Genomic DNA, 19,076 nt, shown 5'->3' on the forward strand with positions numbered 1-19,076 from the left:
ACCCTTTATTTTAAAATTATTTTGAGATATATATATATATATATATATATGGCTAATTGCCAAGATGATGAAGAGTAAAAGCTTCTAAGCATAAGCACAAACTCTTAGAGGAAAGATATTAAAAGACTGTCAATCATTTAATACAAAAATATCATTCACAGAACAAAAAAACTTTAAACAGAATCACAATTTAATTTTGCCAAGTGTGGCTCAAAATACAAAAGAAAAACAAAAACAATATACTGTCTTTTTTTCACACTTGTGGTGGTGTGACATCCTCGTTTAGTCTTTCCAATGGAAATCTAAATAGTGTGAGTTGAAGCAGGATCTTTGGAGGGGAAATAGAGGCTGCTATAAAAAGCAGTGGTGAGAGTCTGAATGAGTGCTGAACACTGATCTGCTGGGCGCCTCAGACAGGAAACTGTTTCCTCACCATATCTGCCATTTGGGGATCAGTCTCTGACAGCATGGAGTACAGGTGCTGAAACTGCACAAGAGGAAGAAGGGTGGGGTGGAAACATAATGTTTATTTTCCACTGGAGCTGGTGGTGTATAGCCACAGTCCATCACACATCTTGACTTGACACAGGCTTTAAAATAAATCCTAAATCCTTTTGTGAAACAATGGCACCACAGGCAGCAGTTTGCACAGGATAAGGCGATTAGAGAAAATTCAAGGTGTTATTAACCAATAAATCCATTTGTCATTGTGTCTATACAATTTTTTTAAACTTGTGACATTTTAAAATACCTTTTTTTTGGTCTTTTTTTTAACAGAAATAACATTTAATGACCATGTACAATTAGTAGGGCTGTCGATCGATTAAAAAATGTAATCTAATTAATTACATACTCTGTGATTAATTAATCGAAATTAATCGCATACATAATTAACAGTGCCTGAACCGATACTTTTTAAGAAAGTAAAAAAAAAAGAAAAAAAAAAGGGTACTAAACAACAGTCGGTGACATTAAAGAACTGCTTGTTTATTGCTAAGGCCATATGGTCAAAATTAAATGATTTAATAATAATGTATAACAATAACAATAACTTATTTCACTAGTAAATTGCTGTTGAACGACAAAAACAACCACCAGATGGAAAAAGGACATTTACAATAACTTCAAATGCACCACGAGGCTGTAGTTTACCAGTTTCATTGAACGCACCGTCTGTGTTGTTTTTCCGACGGCAGCTGCAGATTGTTACATACCGGTGTTGAATCCTCTACAGCAGGGGTCACCAACCTTTTTGAAACTGAGAGCTACTTCATGGGTACTGAGTCATACGAAGGGCTACCAGTTTGAAACACTCTTCTGAAATAACAAATTTGCTCAGTTTGCCTTTAGTTATATATGATTATTAACGATTAATGATACTCATCTATGTGAAGACACTGATCACGTTAATGATTTCTCACAATAATTATCAACAATGACTTAACATGGTGGGAAACAGATAATGTCAATGTTCAATTTTCATTTTTAGAACAGGCCTGAGGGCTACTCATGTGGTCCTTGGGGGCTACCTGGTGCCCATGGGCACCGTGTTGGTGACCCCTGCTCTACTTTAAAACACAGTCAAACTTTACACCGTTTAGCGTTAGCTGTCAGCATTTTAACTGTGTTTAATCCAGCTACTAGCTAGCGGTAGGCCAACGTTAGCTGCTGTTAAGTATAGTGTTAACTAGCGTCACAAGAAGCGGTGTTTGTGTTGCCTGTATCGTCTTCAGAGCATCAGAGAGAAGTGCAGACATATCAATGGCACCAGATTTCGGTAGCCAGGGTTGGCAGGAAGAAGATTTTTTACAAGTAAATGTTCTAATCAATGATCCAGGCAGCACATTCTCGTCTCCCTCCTTCATTTTACAGTCCAATGGTGGCTAGAACGGCTCCGGGTCAAACGTCAATATGGAATGGATTAATCTGCGTAATTTTTTTTAACGCGTTATTTTTTCTCAGATTAATTAAATTGAAATTAACACGTTATTTTGACATCCCTAATAATTAGACATTAGATGAGATGTTTAAACTGTTATGTGGGAACTGTAAGGATTTTACAATGAACCTTCATTTTAAAGTAAAAAAAGTAGACAGGATGATTATGTTGCTCCATACTTGCATGTAATACATATCTAATTATACTTAAAGCATTTTGGTGAAAGCACTTACTGAAGTCTTAAAGTTTAGAACTAAACTGCCCGCAGCTGTGAGAGCAGTCCTCTCTGTAAGGTAACCTTTCTTCACCAAATCTGCCACGGTGTCCTACGAAGAACAAAAAATAAAAATAAAACAGACAGTTCAATGGCATTTCAAAGAGCAAAGAAAAGCACTGATTCACCTTTTTGCATTTAAAGATCTAAACATTCTGACCCAACAGGAAAGTTAGCAAAGCGTTTCTCTGGTATTATTACTTTGGAAATCTTAACGCAGATGTCAGCTAGAAACTCAGCTGTGATCTCTGCTAGAGTCTGGAGCTGTTCATCTTTTGTGTCTTCTTTGCTGGTATCGTCATCTTTGCCCTCACTGTGGTACTGAAGCACCCGCAAAATGGTTCCGATAAGGGGAAGACCTGGAGGCAAAAGACAAAACACATCAAACCATTAATAAGAACTGGGCATATTAAAATGGGGGATATCCTCTTTACAGTCTTAGCTTATACTTATAGCTTCTACTGTATGAGCTGAGTGGACTAGAAATATCTCCTGTTGCCAGGTCCTATCTAAGGTCCATTCTATTTACTGGAGCAGTGAACATCTGCATTGCATAGAATGACAGTTCTAGGTATTACTCAAACCCTCAGGTGTTACCAGGGAAATGGAGTTATTGTTTGATAATGGACACATCTTTGGGCATTAATCCTTACGTGTACTACGTGCATTCAAAAGGCAGATCTCAGGGCTGATGTCATTCTGTTACAAAACTTACTTGTGTCACTTCTGCTGCGCCACTGATCCTGGCATCTATAAAGAGCCTGCAGCACAGCAAACGCCTGAACCAAAATGGTCTTCTGCTCTTGCAGGACAACTGGAAGATCAGTTGGCTGGCAGAGGTCCTCACACACTACGTCACAGACAAAGTCCCACACTGCTTTGCCAGGTCCATCAGGGGCAGCTAGATGACAATTCAAATTATTTGTCTGTTGAAAGGTTACTTCAGTCTTCCGGTAGATTTGACTGAGTTAACAACTATGTTAAACATCTTTAACTTCTGTTAGGATGTGATACAAACTGTTTTGATCGCTCTTACCAAAAGTCAGAATGCCCTCATCTATGGTGGTGAGGAGTTGGAGGGTGTGAAGGTAAACCTCTAAGCCATTTGGACTCTCTGATCTGTTAAAGTAATTAAATACTGTTTTTTGTTTGTTGCGTCAACAAAATCATCACTACCATAAGTACCATGTATTTAGTTTGAACTCTACTACTGCTGTATCAGACCAACAATAAATAATAGAATGTTTTATAGACACGTCAGTATTATCAACAAAAATACAAGTGCATCAACTAAATACAGACATACAAGTATGAAAAAATAGCAACTGAGGGCATTTCATCATGACTAAAGTAATTGTTAATTTAGGTTTTGGCCATAATTCAGACCTGCAGTTTATAAACTCTAATCTCTGGAACAGGTTTTAACCTCAAACTGAAAATGCTTTCTGTGGAAAACATTTCTACTCCCATTGAAAGTAAATGTAATCATGCAAACATTTCACATTTTAAAACATTCTCCAGAATTTCTATTTCAGATTGTCACCTAAGCTGCTTGGCTGCCTCAAGAAGACATGAGGCCACATCCAGATGGCTTTCGCCATCCTCCTCCTCCTCCTCATCCTCTTCCTCCTCACTTGGTTGAACTATGATCCAACTCTTCATCAGCTCTTCATCAAGGTCAAACAGTTTGTCAACCAACTCTCCAACCTTCTCAAGCAGGTCAGCTGTACAACACACAGGGGATTATTGTAATAACCATTTTTGAAAGAAGACATATGGTTACAAGTAGTTAAAGGTGCCCTGTGGAGTTTTCCTATAAACAAAAGTTGTTTACATTCAGTGTTACTCGCCCCAAAAGGCATTGTGTGCATTCTTGAACGCATTTCCCGTGACAAAAATAATTTTCAAAGCTGATTTAATAGCATTAGTATTTTAAATCCAGCATTGTTTACATCCAGCGCAACTAGAGGTTAAAAACTCCACAGGGAACCTTTAAGATAAACAGCTTACACAGACTCTGACTTAATGAAAGTCATCTTGGTATGTTAAACAGATTTGTTTCATACACAATTAACACATCATCAGCTTATTAAAAGGAAATGAGTAAAAGCAAGGTACTGTTGGTAGAACTGCACATGATGAAAAGGAGGTTGGAGCGCACAGACGTCTGCTGATGTATTCGCTGAAGCCACAGGGAACAGACATCTTTCTGAGAGACGCAGGTCAGCAGCAATCTGCAAACATCATCAGAAAAGATAAATACTTCTCGCTCAGTCTTTCTGTCTCACATGTCTGCAGATAATGCAACGGTCACCTGCTTGTTTCCAGAAGGGTCGGAGGATCTGTATCTCCAAGCAGGAGCAACAGCACAGCACTGTGGACACATAGGGAGTTGCATTAATTAGAATAGTATACGAAACTATTACAAAGAAATCACAGATGATGACTTTTACCCACCTTAAGTCTTCATTTTGGCTAAGAGTCAGACAAGTGTCAGGAAAACAAGCAATGTTCCCAAGGATTCCCACACAGATTTCCTAGAGAAGCAAATCAAAAATCTATGACCTGTCATGGGAATTCTAAAAGCCCAGAAATACAGCATCAAAAATTGGAACTGGAAAGGATTTCACTCACTGTGAGACGTGGACAACGAGATTTGGCTATCACCCCAAGAAGGATATCTGTAGCTTTAAATTCCTGCAGAAAACCAGCCACATCCTATACACAGTTGGAAAATAAACAGTCGTTAGTAAATATTTAAACATGTAATTACATGATTCACATCTTACTGTGTGTGTGTGTGTGTGTGTGCTTTCGCTGGAACATTTTAAGAGAAGTGTTGAATTGTATTGCGTTATACTGAGAGATGTTTCAATTATTTTGTCCATCCCATTTATATCAATGAGGGTAGGTTTAATGACAGAAACACCTTCCAGTATAATGCAATACAGTTTAACAGCCCCAAAAACCACATCCTCCAATAAACATTAAGTTGAATCAACACCTCTCTAAAAAGGGTGAACATTATAACCTTCATGGAGGTTTTTAGGATTTTTTGGAGGACTATTAAACTACATTAGTTTTAGAAGAGGAGGACTTAATAAACTGCCAACTGAGTGTATGGTTTAAGTTAGGGCTGGGCAATATTTCAATATTATATCGATATCGTGATATGAGACTAGATATCGTCTTAGATTTTGAAGAATTGTAATATCGTTACATGGTAAATTTAGTCTTTTCCTGGTTTCAAAGGCTACATTACAGTGAAGTAAAGTGATGTCATTTTCTGAACTTACCAGACTGTTCTCGCTGTTCTATTATTAGCCTTTAACCACTTAGTCATTATATCCACATTATGATGGTTATTTATCTAAAATCTAAATGTGGAAGATATTTTGTGAAAGCCCCAATTGTCAACCTTACAATATCGACATCGAGGTGTTTGGTCAAAAATATTGTGATATTTAATTTTCTCCATATCGCCCAGCCCTAGTTTAAGTTATAAGTAATGGTATATGAATGGCAGACACAAAGACACCAGCAGCATATTTAATAACTTGTGGTTAAATATCGTGAATTCACTGATCGTAGTAGTAATTCTATGGCCTAGATCATGTTTCATTTCCATTTTTCTGATGTTGTTTCTTTAAAGGTTTTCCACACATAACATAACACAAATTCTCCTTTAACAGGGAAAAGACAGCATAACAGGGTGGCAAATAAAACCCTGACCAGCAGTGCTGTAGTACTCAAGATCGGTCTTGGTCTCAAGACCACAGGTGGAAGTTTTGGTCTCGTCTCAGAATCGACTAGCCTGGAAATCCAGACCCAAATCAATGAGTAAGGAAAATGGCCCAACTCCAGGGGCGGCACCAAGCATGCATTTGAAAATCTCACTGCACGCAATTGGATAACACTACGACCAATCACAACAATACTCGCTAAGCCCCGTAAGCTTAGCTACCAGTGGAGCTAACTGGTAGATTAAACTCTTGCCGTATCCGGTCGGCAAAACAGCAAAAAAGTCCTTCTTGCAAAGGAACGATTCGAGGGCTGTCTTCTGTTCCTCTTTTATATAAAAAGCCAAGTCTAACTCGTTTATTGTAGCGGCCAAAGCCGTTTCAAACAACTGGTGTTCATCCGTAGCCATCTTGCAATGTTTAATAATGACTTCAACGTCAACAGCACCGTCGTCATCTGTTTATCAGATACACTGAGGTGATTGGTGCAGCTCGGCTACTAGGGCATAGTTAAGGAGCATCATTACTGAATGCCAGACTCGCTGAGCAAATTCAAATTGTGCTCTCGCGAGAACTTTCCGGGGTAAGAATTGACCGCATTTTTACTCGGTCTTGTATCGATCTCAGATGAAGAAGGCTTTGGATTTTATTTTTTAAGACTAAAACTGCCTTTTGATTATTTTATCACGGCATTTCTCATGATACACTTATGGCAATAGAATAAAAGAGGTGAATTAAGAAAAATCTTAATTTTTTATTTTTTTTCCCCACGTTTTATCGTGGCAGGCAGTTTGGGACTTGCACTGGTCTGGTCTTGGTCTTGGTTTGGTTTGGTTTTATTTATGGATATAGAAAGACAACAAGGGGGGGGGGGGGTATCCAAGGGACAACATGTAAAAGCGAAAAACACTTTTTTCCAACATGGTCCCTTGACTCGGTCTCAACCCCTCAAAGTCTTAGTCTTGTCTCAGTCTCAATACACTTTGATCTTGGTGATGACTTTGTCTCGGTTTAGGTGGTCTTGACTACAACACTGCTGACCAGTCAAAGAATGCAAATCCTATGGGACACAGATAAATAATTCTACCTGATCCATTGCCATATCCCAGACTCTACATAGATTTTCCTCATCATCATCAGGGAGCTGCATCTGATCTTCAGAGTCCACCTCCGAATGCTCTGTCACCATCTAGACATCAAGACATGACCATTTTACAATGAAATTACAAATGTTAGGTATATTGGACAGTGTGCTGCAGAGAGCGACAGCACATAGAAACAATGAGTGATACAGTAAAGAAGTAAAGATGCTCCCATCAATTGAATAGAAACTTTTCATTTCAAATTACTTAATTAGTGGTCTCTAAATTAGCTGATCGGAAAAAGCTCTTGTTTTATAGGTCAAGAAAATAAATGCAGCTCACTGCCTGGTCTCCAGTGCATCTGTGATTGAAACAGTGCTTACTAAAAAAATATCATAACTCAAATTTGACATTAGCAATAAAAGCCACCCTACATGGATGAGACGAGTCAGGGTGCTGAAAAGCCAGTGCTTGCTGTAAACGGTGTCTCCAATAGCATCCAAATCTCCGTCCTCTTCTCCATCAGCTGCGTCTGGGGGTGGTGATGGGTTTCGGTCCATTATAGGAGACTGTATTCCAGTTGGAGATGAGGATCGCTCAGACTCCACTTCCTCAGCACCATCAACACTGTCGTCTGGGAAAACATACAGTGGCACAGATTAGAGCTTAGTGATATTACTATACAATGAGGTTCTTACACAGGTAGTTAATAGCTCAGGTGGTATTAAATCACCAATGAGAAGGACTGTTTTATGGAAGTATTGGATGGGGAGGATTTGGGCATTACTGTCATGTTCACTGGACCATCAAAAACATCCAGACATCCAGGCTTAATCTCACTTCCCTTATTTGATAGTTCTTTGCTCCTCGGTTGAGCCGGAAGTTGTTCTGGCCCTCCTTCGTGAAGGCTGTCTCAAAGCTCTTATTCCTATACGTGTTCTGGTTTATTGGCATTTTTAAACCAATCACAATTGACTTGGGCGGCGCTAAGCGTTGGATGCAATAATGGTGCCTCTTAAAAATAGCTTCGGGAAGGAACTTGTTTTGGTGGAACGTGCTCGTTCAAAAGTTGTTTTAGTCGTGCAACAGATTGGACAGATAGTCTAGCTAGCTGTCTGGATTTACCCTGCAGAGATCTGAGAAGCAGTTAACCATAGTCCTCATAAATCCACCAGAGTTTAGAATTCCAACACAAAGAAAGTGGAAGGTGAGGGACATCCTGCCGAAAATTAGGCGCGCCCGGCGGATCTTCTGGCGGATCTTCCGGCGTATCTTCCGGCAGCACCGGAGCAATCCCATAAATTAATCGTCGTCAAAGTGGGGTCCTTCTCGCTTCCCTTTAATTGCATTCCGGGCTCCTTCACTTGCCTCCCTTCCTTGCGTCTAATTCCGTCCTACAGAGGAAGCACGGGAGAGAAGCAAGGAAATCATGGGAGGAGAGGGGAAACAAGCAAATGTGTTTTAGAGGGATTAAGCATCACATGAATTTTTCAGCTGTATGGGTGGAGTTAGCAACAGCTTTTGGCTGCACGGCTTCGAGGAAGGCTGCTCTCGTGTATCCTCGCCTATAGCTCCTAGATGCTCGTCCTCGGGGTAGAAATAAGGGCTTTGAGACGGCCTTCACGGAGGAGGGACAAAACAACTTCTGGTTCAGCCAAGGACCAAGGAGCAAGGAGTTATAGGAGTTATCAAATAAGTAGTCTATATCCTTGACGTTCCACTTCTGGGATTTCTCCAGTGGCAGGAAATTCTGCCGGATGCATGTATTTTGTCCGTTTCCTTCCTCTTTCTTTGTGTTGGAATTTTAAACTCCTTTGGATCGAATCTGAGTGGAACTAAGAATCAGAATCAGAAAGGGCTTTATTGCCAAGTACATTTTTTACATATACAAGGAATTTGTCATGGTGGTGTTGGTGCATGTCACACATACTCTAAATATAAGAAGGATAAAAAGAATATAAACAATATAAGTATAAACATATACACACAGTATGTATTAATAAAGATAAAAAAATAGAATGTATAATAAAACAATAAAATAAGTTAAACAGTAATAAAAAGGAACGCTACAGCAGAGTAGGTACAGTGGCATGTAGAGCCAGAGGTGGGGTGTGGAGAGAGTCAGGGTGGGTTCCGGGCCTTGTTAATAAGGCTAGTGGCGGAGGGGAAAAAACTGTTCATGTGGCGTGTGGTTTTGGTGCTGATGGACCTCAGCCTCCTGCCAGAGGGGAGTGGCTCAAAGAGTTTGTGCCTGGGGTGGGAGGGGTCAGCCACAATCTTTGCAGCACGCTTAAGAGTCCTGGTGACATACAGGTCCTGGAGTGGCGGCAGATTGCAGCCAATCGCCTTCTCTGCAGACCGAATGACACGCTGCAGTCTGCCCTTGTCCTTGGCAGTGGCAGCAGCGTACCAGATGGTGATGGAGGATGTGAGGATGGACTCAACGATGGCTGTGTAGAAGTGCACCATCATTGTCTTTGGCAGGTTAAATTTCTTCAGCTGCTGCAGGAAGTACATCCTCTGTTGTGCTTTCTTGACGAGGGAGCTGATGTTCAGCTCCCACTTGAGATCTTGGGAGATGGTAGTTCCCAGGAAGCGGAAAGACTCCACAGTGTCAATTGTGGAGCCACAGAGGGTGATGGGGGCAGGTGGAGCTGAGTTCTTCCTGAAGTCCACGACCATCTCCAATGTCTTTAGAGCGTTGAGCTCAAGGTTGTTTTCATTGCACTAGGTCACCAGGTGGTCAGCCTCCCACCTGTAGGTGGACTTGTCTCCATCAGAGATGAGTCCAATGAGGGAGGTGTCGTCCGCAAACTTCAGAAGCTTGACAGACTGATGACTGGAGGTGCAACTGTTGGTGTACAGGGAGAAGAGCAGGGGGTAAAGAACACAGCCCTGAGGGGATCCGGTGCTGATGGTCTGAAAGACGCGAGGAAGGAAGGCAGGTGGAGGACTCGAGGAGGGAATTTATGGGTTATGCGATGCAACCCCTTTAGGTGCATCTCATGTCACTTATTTGATAGCTCCTCGACTCCTCGGTCCTCGGCTGAACCGAAAGTTGTTCTGTCCCTCCTCTGTGAAGGCTTTCTCAAAGCTCTTATTTCTGCCCTGAGGAGTGAGCATTGAGGAGGGATCATCGAGGAGCTATTGGCGAGGATACACGAGAGTAGCCTTCCCAGAAGCCGTGCAGCTGAAGGAGTTGCTAACTCCGCCCAAACAGCTGTCATATTCATGTGACGTTTCAGAACAAAGGACGTTTCATCTCTCTAAAACACATTTGCTCGCTACCTTTCTCCTCCGATGATTTCCTCGCGTCTCTCCCGTGCCTCCTCGGTGGGAGGGACTAAGACGCAAGGAAGGGAGGCAAGTGGAGGAATCGAGGAGGCAATTTAAGCGACATGAGAAGCACCTGTCTCCCCCATGCTTCCTCGGTAGGACGGAAGTGATGCAAATTAAGGGAAGGGAGATGCAGCCACGGTCTGTGAAAAAGCAGTTAGAGCTGTTACACACCAACCCAGAAGGCAGAAAAGGCAGTCGGACTGATCAGAGGTCCAAAAAAATGCCTCAAAACACACTGAGGCGACGCCGACTTGAGCGTACGCACTGCGCGTGCGCGAAACGAAAAAAGACCCACGTGACGCATTCGTTCAATCAGCTGCCGGTTTTCATTTTTTGGGCGACAATACAGATTAGCGCCGCCTGCTGTTATGGAGATGTATTACGTCTCGTCGCTTTGGTGTGTTCCGAGGCACTTTTTTGACCAACTCGGGGAGAGTGATCAGTCCAACTGCCTTTTCTGCCGACGGTCGGCCGTCTGGTTGGTGTGTAACTGCCTTAACAGTTAAGGCGCTGACACACAGAGCCGATTATCGGCTGTCGGACAGTCTGGCGAGGTCGGTGACTCGAGTCTGTTCGGTGTGTCCCGTGCCGTCGTAGGAGCCATCGGCCTTCATTTGGCCCGACCTGACATGTTCAGTCGGAGACAGGGCAGTCGGGACTCGCCCGGAAATGGCGAGCGGATGAGCCTCTCAAAATCTGACGAAAATCTTTTAAACTGACCTTTGTCTATCTGAAATGAAGACAGATTCAGCAACTGCATGGCCTATTTCTCGCTTAACCCTTGTGTTGACCTCGGGTCACATTGACCCGTTTTAAATTTGTTTTATATCAGAAAATATGGGACGTAGAAATACGCGCTGAAAATGTGTAAAAGAAAAATTTGAAAAATTGATTTTAAAAACATTTGGAAAAAGCAAAAACAAATTGTGAAAAAAAGGCATCAAAAATGTCAGAAAAAAAAGGTTGAAGGTTGAAGGGAAGACAACACAAGGGTTAAAATGTTTTCAGAAACACGTTTCGGTGAACTATTTTAGTACAATATGAGATTGTATTCTGAACAAGCCACCATTATATGGCGTTATATATGTGTCACATTCCTGAGCGAGTAATTGTATGTTTTGAGCACAGAGAACTATATTTTGCAAGCGCATTACATTGCATTTTGAACAGAAATTAACACTCGCAAAAAATAATTCAGTTTGAGTAAACAAAAACCTATTTCGTGTACAATAAATGTATTTGCATGTCTTTCTCTGCTCGCAGGTAGACTCTGCTGCACTCCGGTCATGTCTCCCTCGCTCTCAACCTCTTCTCTCTACGCGCTCAACTCTAGACACGCTCGCTCAGATTTTCACAGCGTTACAAGTGTGCCACAAAACCAACCAATCGCAGAATCAAAAGGTCAATTCTGATTGGCTGTTCGTCTCCAATTAGATCGCAAGTAGCAGGAAAGACATCTACAGGGAAACAGTCTTTGACGCAACACCTGCCGTGATGCCCCAGCAAGGGGTATCTCTGCTGTAGTCAGTGGGTACTTGGAAAGATTGTGGAGAAGCTTAACTAATTAAAATAATAATTGAATTATGATTGATTTGAAACAATATATCAGCTAAAACAGCTCAACACATGTTTAAACATATAGCGAAGTAATCAATGGTAGAAATAAACAGCTAAAAGTGGCCTACTGACTTAGCTAACAGTTGAAATGATTAGCTAAAAGTAATGGATGACTTTTGAAACATTAACCACACTTCAAGTAAAAGGTCTAGTTAGTAGAATTTCTGACCAAACCAACCTAAATGTTTACAGTTCAATTGCATGAAAATGTAAGAATATTCACTTTAATATGATAAATAGTGTGAACACATTGGGAATTGATAGGGCGGGGTATGTGAGTTTATATGACAGGGCTGTGGGGGGAAGCTCAGACCAGAAGGGTTGGAAAGCACTGATCTACAGTATTTTGTATTTATTATTGACCAACCGGTATATTACAGACATGCCTTAATAGTTGTGTTTATCACAATACCGTTGTTTGAATTACATATCTCTGTGTGACTAACGTCATCCTTCACAAGCAATCTAACATTAGCCCAGCATGGATAAAGTCTATGCATCCAACGTATTCATCCGAACACACCTAAAACGTCACAATCCAGCCACTTGTAAGAAGTTTGTAATACTGGTTACATAGTTATCGTGTTTTATTAACCTTAATTCTGTTTGCCAAGGCTATATATTTTATTGGCTTGCAAAGTAGCTATCCGATGCTAACGCTAACGTTAGCTAGCTAATTTATGTCAAAAAGCAGTAGCTAACTAATGTTACTGCCAAGATATGGTTTCATTGTAAGACAGTGTAAACACATGACAACACTTGATGAGTCTTACAACACCTCTCTGGTCTCTAGTGAAATCATATCTTGGCAGTAGTTAGCTAACATTTCTGCTTTTTGAGATAAATTAGCGTTAGCAACGGATAGCTCCTTCGCAAGTTAACATAGCAACATAATTCAGGTTATTAAAATACGGTAATGTAACCAAAGTATTAAAAACTACTTAGCTACATGTGGCTATAGTGTGACAGGTCTACTGCTGTTCAGTCTCGCATTGCGAGACCTAGCTAACTTAGCTAGTTACAGTGCTGCGAGGCCTGTTCAGATGACATGTCGGCTGCAGTGTGTGAGCTAGATTGCTTGTGAAGGATGAGTCAAACTAACGTTAAACACACAAGGAGATATAAGTCAAACAAAACAACGGCATTATAGTACACACAAATATTAAGACATTTCTGTGATATAAGTCAATAATACAAAATACTGACCGAAATGTGTTTTAATCCAGTAACATTAGTCGAACAGCTCCACTGTAGTCAGTATTTGCTGTACCAACAGGTGTTAACTGAAAAAGACTTAGACAGATTTTTGTTTCCTGCTACGTGTGATCTAATTGGAGACGAACAGCCAATCAGAATTGACCTTTTGATTCTGCGATTGGTTGGTTTTGTGACACACTTGTAACGCTGTGAAAATCTGAGCGAGCGTGTCTAGAGTTGAGCGCGTAGAGAGAAGAGGTTAAGAGTAGGGATGGGCGATACCACACTTTTAGGATTCGATACTGTTACTCTTTCTTGCATTTTCATTGATACCGATACCGTTAATTTCTTATTGGCAATTTTTGTCAGTAAAAATATTATTACATTTAAGACAAATCACAAGACAAATACAGACCATTTATACAAAATGTATTATGGTCAATACATAGTAAAATTAAAATTAAAATAAATAACATAAATATGAATGAAATAAATTAAATATGAACAAAAACATACACATTTTCAGGCCCTTGGCTGTGTCGCTGTCGGCTGTGTCGCACGTTGACGCTCATTCGCTCGTCTCCTGTCACGTGACATGGGCCAGCTTAATACGCCGCCAGGTACAGGGGTGTCCCGGCACATAGTAATTTCAGTAAGTAATCTAAAACAGCTGAAAGTGATGCATACACCCCCAATTATTATTTTTTAGTTTATATCGATATTTTTTAAGGAAATCAATGCCAAATGAGTAGCGTGAGTATATCGATCTATCGATACCACAGGATCGATACGCCCATCCCTAGTTGAGAGCGAGGGAGACATGACCGGAGCGCAGCAGCGTCTACCTGCGAGCAGAGAAAGACATGCAAATACATTTATTGTGCACGAAATAGGTTTTTGTTTACTCAAACTGAATTATTTTTTGCGAGTGTACATTTCTGTTCAAAATGCAATGTAATGCGCTTGCAAAATATAGTTCTCTGTGCTCAAAACATACAATTACTCGCTCAGGAATGTGACACTTATATAACACCTTCACTGCCCGATGTGAGTCGAGTGTAGATGTGAGTCGCGCATGCGTCACTTTGCGACAAGTAGCCTACAAGATGCTAACGGCTTTTTGAGCTAACGCACAGTCTATGAGCTAACGTTAGCAATCAAACAATCATAGATAGCTAAAACGTTTTTGAAATGACTGCTGATGCTGGCTACAAGTTAGCAATCAAACACAATAAAGGCTGTCACTTAATGGCGTTTTTAGCTAACGTTAGCAACCAAACAGTCATAGATAGCTAAAACGTTTTTGAAATGACTGCTAGCTAAAAGTTAGCAATCAAACACAACAAAGACTGTCACTTGAATGGCATTTTGAGCTAACGTTAGCAACCAAACAGTCATAGATAGCTACAACGTTTTTGAAATGATTACCATCTTCTGTTATTGTATGTAAAGAGAAACGTTTATTATTTTATAGATTTCACAAATTTCTGTATGACACGTTATGCCGTAAACAGTTTAAATCTGAGCATGCGCAACTCACATCTGCACTCGACTCACATCGGGCAGTGACAACGCCATACCATTACAGCCTGGCTGTGAATTTCTGGAGAAAAAAGATCCACGTGACGCGTCCGTCCTATCCATAGACTGTATATAAGAATGGACCAACAGATCCCGTTGCTCTGGACGGAGACCAGTGAAGGCCTTTAGAAGCACTTTTCCGGTGAGCGCTGAACGTTACTGCGCAGCCTCCAACTGAGAGAAACAACGTAAATGTGACGTGAGTAACGTGTCTGAAAGTTGGAAGTCTTCTGGTAGCTGTGCCAAGAGAAATCTCAATCATTCCCAATCTTGCAGAGACGGAGAGCGTAGGTATATGTAAGGAGATAACATAGACACAGGCTAATTATTGCTAACTAAAATGCTAGTTAACATAAGTAATTAAACTTAAACAGCTAATGTAAGTCCAAACTGCCTGCGAGCTTCTCCTGTACTATACGGTAATTCCTCTACTATGCGACAGTAAGTCGTGTGGTTATGACACAATTGTTAGCCTATTTTTACAAAAACGTCTACTACGGAGCCATAACGTGAGGTACAAGGTAATGGAGCCTTTTATACATTGTCGTGTTTCTTTAGAAATAAACAATGGACAAATAAAGTCTTTAAACGCTTCAGATGTAAAGTTATTCTCTGTCAAAGTGACGTCAAAATGAATGGCAGTCAATGGAATGCTAACGTCGGGTGATCGCTTTGTAGCATCAAAATGGCGCCATAGGAGATTCGAGCTCTGAAGCGAAGCTTACCCCCTTGGTCCTATCAGCTGCCGGTTTTCATTTTCTGGGAAACAATCTACATCCATGGAAACAATACAGAGAAGCGCCGCCTGCTGCTATGGAGACGTATTACGTTTCGCGCACGCGCAGAGCGTACGCTCAAGTCGGCGTCGCCGAGTGTTTTGAGGCATTTTTTTTGGACCTCGGGGACGCGACTGATCAGTCCGACTGCCTTTTCTGCCGACGGTCGGCCGTCGTCTGGTTGGTGTGTAACCTCTCTTACACTCAGTTCAGTTGCCAGTTTATTATGTACACCTACTAAACACTACTGCAGCCTTCATGGAGGTTTTAATACTAAGGTTTCGTTGCAACTGTTTTTAGAGTGGTTTAAACAAGATGTAGCTATATAATGGCAACTCGGTGTATACCGCAAAATTACCACCTTTATTATGACATAAGTTGTTTAATGAAGATTATCCAGAACAGGAAGTTCGGCTCTCTACTGTAACGCTATAAGCTAATAAAATAAAGCTCGGCGGCATTGAGCATTAATTGTGGCTCCCAGTAACTTTCAACAGAACAGACTCGACTATGATTTCTGCTGACTATTAAACTCTCTGTTAGCTAAAAGCATCGATGGAGTGAATAGCGTTATACGCTGAATGTAAACCTTGCACAGGTTGATGAACATGGTAACAATTTAGCTAACGTTAGTAGATGCACATTCCGCTAAAAAACGGATGGTGTTGTTATCAAGCTGTCATACTCATAAACAGTAAGGCTACTTCTTACGTGTCAACTCACCCATAGTGACCGCTCTCTGCAAACGTAACTGGCTGGTAAATATTAAATGCAATACCATCACATGGTTTTAAATAGTCACAGTAACTTTACAGTTTCCAGACGACATTTCAAACAGCCTCCATTTAGTACAATTAACTGGATGCGCATGCGCGAATGTTGTACACACTGCCCAGTCTTCTTCTTGTGGTAGACCATCTCAAGTTACAATTAATGCCGCCACCTGCAGTGCGCAGGGGGAACGACAGAGGCTTTTTCAGCACGAAGAGGTTGGAGCATCACATGTAGGCTATATTTACCTTTTTTTTACTAGCCTACTGAAATGATTATTCAATTAATGAATTAGTACATTAACAGAAAATTAATCTGCAACAAAAAAATTAAAATTCTCAACAAAAAAACAAATCACACCTCATAAATTGAACAATTGTTGGTTTGCTTAGTCTTGATGATAGTAAACACACTGATCCACAAGGCCAGTGAGGTAGTTAGGGTGGAGCTGGACTCCTTAAAGACAGTGTCAGAGAGGAGGATGCTGTCCGAAATACAATCCATCCTGGACAACTCCTCCCACCCACTCCACAACACCACGACACCCACGATGCACCACAGAGTGCCACAGGAGGTCGTTCCTGTCTGTGGCCATCAAACCATATAACTCCTCCCTTTGAGTGTTATACGCTTCAGAGTGTCACTCACAGCACGTATTTCCACTTCACATCGCAATATCCTGAAAAATGATGTAGAATAATTACTTGGTGAAATAATTTGTCAGTTACAGTGCAATATCTGTTATTTATTCACTGCTGCTACTTATATTTACACTGCACTTATTTATGTTCTTACTGTATTTATGTTGACACTGCAATTCAATTCAATTTTATTTATAGTATCAAATCAACACTAGAGTTATCTCAAGACACTTTACAGATAGAGTAGGTCTAGACCACACTCTATAATTTACAAAGACCCAACAATTCCAATAATTCCCCCAAAAGCAAGCATTTAGTGCAACAGTGGTGAGGAAAACTTCGTTTTAGGGAGAAACCTTGGACAGACCCAGGCTTTTGGTGGGCGGTGTCTGACGGTGCCGGTTGGGGGAGTGATGAACAGTGGCAAATATAGTAAGAATAAAGATAATGGAACTCTTACTAGAATTAGCAGTTGTAGTAGTTCATGGCGTAGCAGGTCACTGCTGGGCGTAGCAGGGCACTCCATTGTTTTAGAAACATAATCTTACTTTTTAACCTAACCTCAATTTACTTCTACTTTTATTTTCTTAGTGTAGCTATGTTACTTTATACACTTATGGACTTTGCTCTTTTCTTACTTCTTTTTTTTACCTTGAATTTGACTGTGAGTAACTGCAACTAAACAATTAAAGTATTCTAATTCTGATTCTGATAAACTGAATCTCTTTGGGTTTTTTACTGTAAATGGACAAAACAAGACATTTGAAGATGTCACCATGAGCTCTGGGAACTTACAGTCATTTTTCACATTATGTGACATTTACATGCCAAATTAGTGATTGAGAAAGTAATCAATACATTAATTGATAATGAAAATAATTGTTAGTTGCAGACCTAACAATTACTTTAGCATTAACATCAGCTGATAATGATTGCATAACTAATAATGCAGTGTTTTTTTCAACCAAACTGTGGTTTCTGTGTTGTTAGAGCACATGAAGTGTTGTCTTTGTATATTTGTCTGCAAACAGAAAGGCTTGCTTTTCTGTTCACACCTTTGCCTTAATTGCAGACAGCATACTAATCTTGCCCTGTGGTTAAAAAAATCTCCTCTGACTAAACCTAATCATAACTAACGATTGATATTTTCTGTAACTTTTAAACAAAACTGTATTTATTAGCCCATGGAAAATTATAAACGTTGCTTGAATTAAAAATAAAAACATATTCAAAAATGTAAATGAATGTTTAAGAAATACTTCAGCAAATGTGATCACTTTTTGTTTACATTTCTGATATTCTATTATGTTAAAGCTTGTGCTGTATTCTGACACACTGCCTAGTTTAAAGCATCATTTCAGTCTGTTTTATGGGAAATAGAAAAGTGTTGCATGTTAAATGATATTATTTCAACATGGATTACACAATCTTGAATAGTCCCACTTCTAATCAAAAATGTTGAGGTAATTTGGTTTGTGTACTGTCTGCCCTTTATCAACACTGTTTATGCTGTCAGACAGGAATAACTATATGTCTTCCTCATCATGCAGCTGTCCCTGTGTGGGAGTGGTCCAAAGCCCTGTTTGCACTTGGAGGAGCTTTTACTTAGTATCTATTTGAGAACATACAAAATAACTTGTTTGTTTCCGAGATATAGCCACAGATAAGACAAGTATGAATGTGCGTAATCAACAGCTGGAGTAATTAATAAGGTTTTGAGTAATCTGTTCAAATATCTACAATAACAATTGGGTATTACTTGGTGTTTAATTAATTGGTTAAATGGTGTTTGAACAAATAGTTACTGTAGCCGTAACACAAACTTATTGTCAAGTCTTTTTCCAAGAGTTGGAAAGCCTGCAACTTGATATGCCAAGTTTGTGTGTATTAAGATGATACAGCAGGTAGAGCATGACTGTAATCAAGGATGTAGTACAGCCAGTTGCACATCCTGTGTGTAAATGACCCATGCAATTTAGATAATGCAGTATGCTCACTTACCACATTAAAACAAATATTCAAATTGGTTTCGTCATGGTTGAAAGTGTCCGACAGCTATTGTCTTTTTCATATTCAAGTTTATAAAATACAGTTGATGAAAAAGAATAATTCAACTCCT

At 40.3% G+C, this 19,076-nt stretch overlaps 1 protein-coding gene across 1 annotated transcript; it reads right to left on the reverse strand.

The window, feature by feature from the left end:
• Positions 1–116: 116 nt before the first annotated feature.
• Positions 117–16,449, reverse strand: saal1 (serum amyloid A-like 1). Its single transcript, XM_031282989.2, has 13 exons — positions 16,269–16,449; positions 7,470–7,669; positions 7,041–7,142; positions 4,848–4,931; positions 4,671–4,750; positions 4,528–4,587; positions 4,332–4,447; positions 3,757–3,937; positions 3,250–3,332; positions 2,929–3,114; positions 2,415–2,572; positions 2,173–2,265; positions 117–487 (listed from the first exon to the last, which is right to left on the reverse strand). Exons 1-13 carry the CDS (start codon positions 16,324–16,326, stop codon positions 410–412), a joined length of 1,479 nt encoding a protein of 492 aa, XP_031138849.1. The 5' UTR covers positions 16,327–16,449; the 3' UTR covers positions 117–409.
• Between the last annotated feature and the right edge of the window lie 2,627 nt (positions 16,450–19,076).

Source organism: Sander lucioperca, chromosome 7 (genome assembly GCF_008315115.2).
Source record: "Sander lucioperca isolate FBNREF2018 chromosome 7, SLUC_FBN_1.2, whole genome shotgun sequence".
NCBI lineage: Eukaryota > Metazoa > Chordata > Actinopteri > Perciformes > Percidae > Sander > Sander lucioperca.

Coding starts and splice junctions, on each gene's coding strand:
- saal1 (XM_031282989.2), bottom strand. CDS start 16,326: ATGGTATTGCATTTAATATTTACCAGCCAGTTACGTTTGCAGAGAGCG. Junction 3,333..3,756: donor GAGGCAGCCAAGCAGCTTAG/GTGACAATCTGA, acceptor TTACTTTAACAG/ATCAGAGAGTCCAAATGGCT. Junction 2,266..2,414: donor TCTGCGTTAAGATTTCCAAA/GTAATAATACCA, acceptor TGTTCTTCGTAG/GACACCGTGGCAGATTTGGT.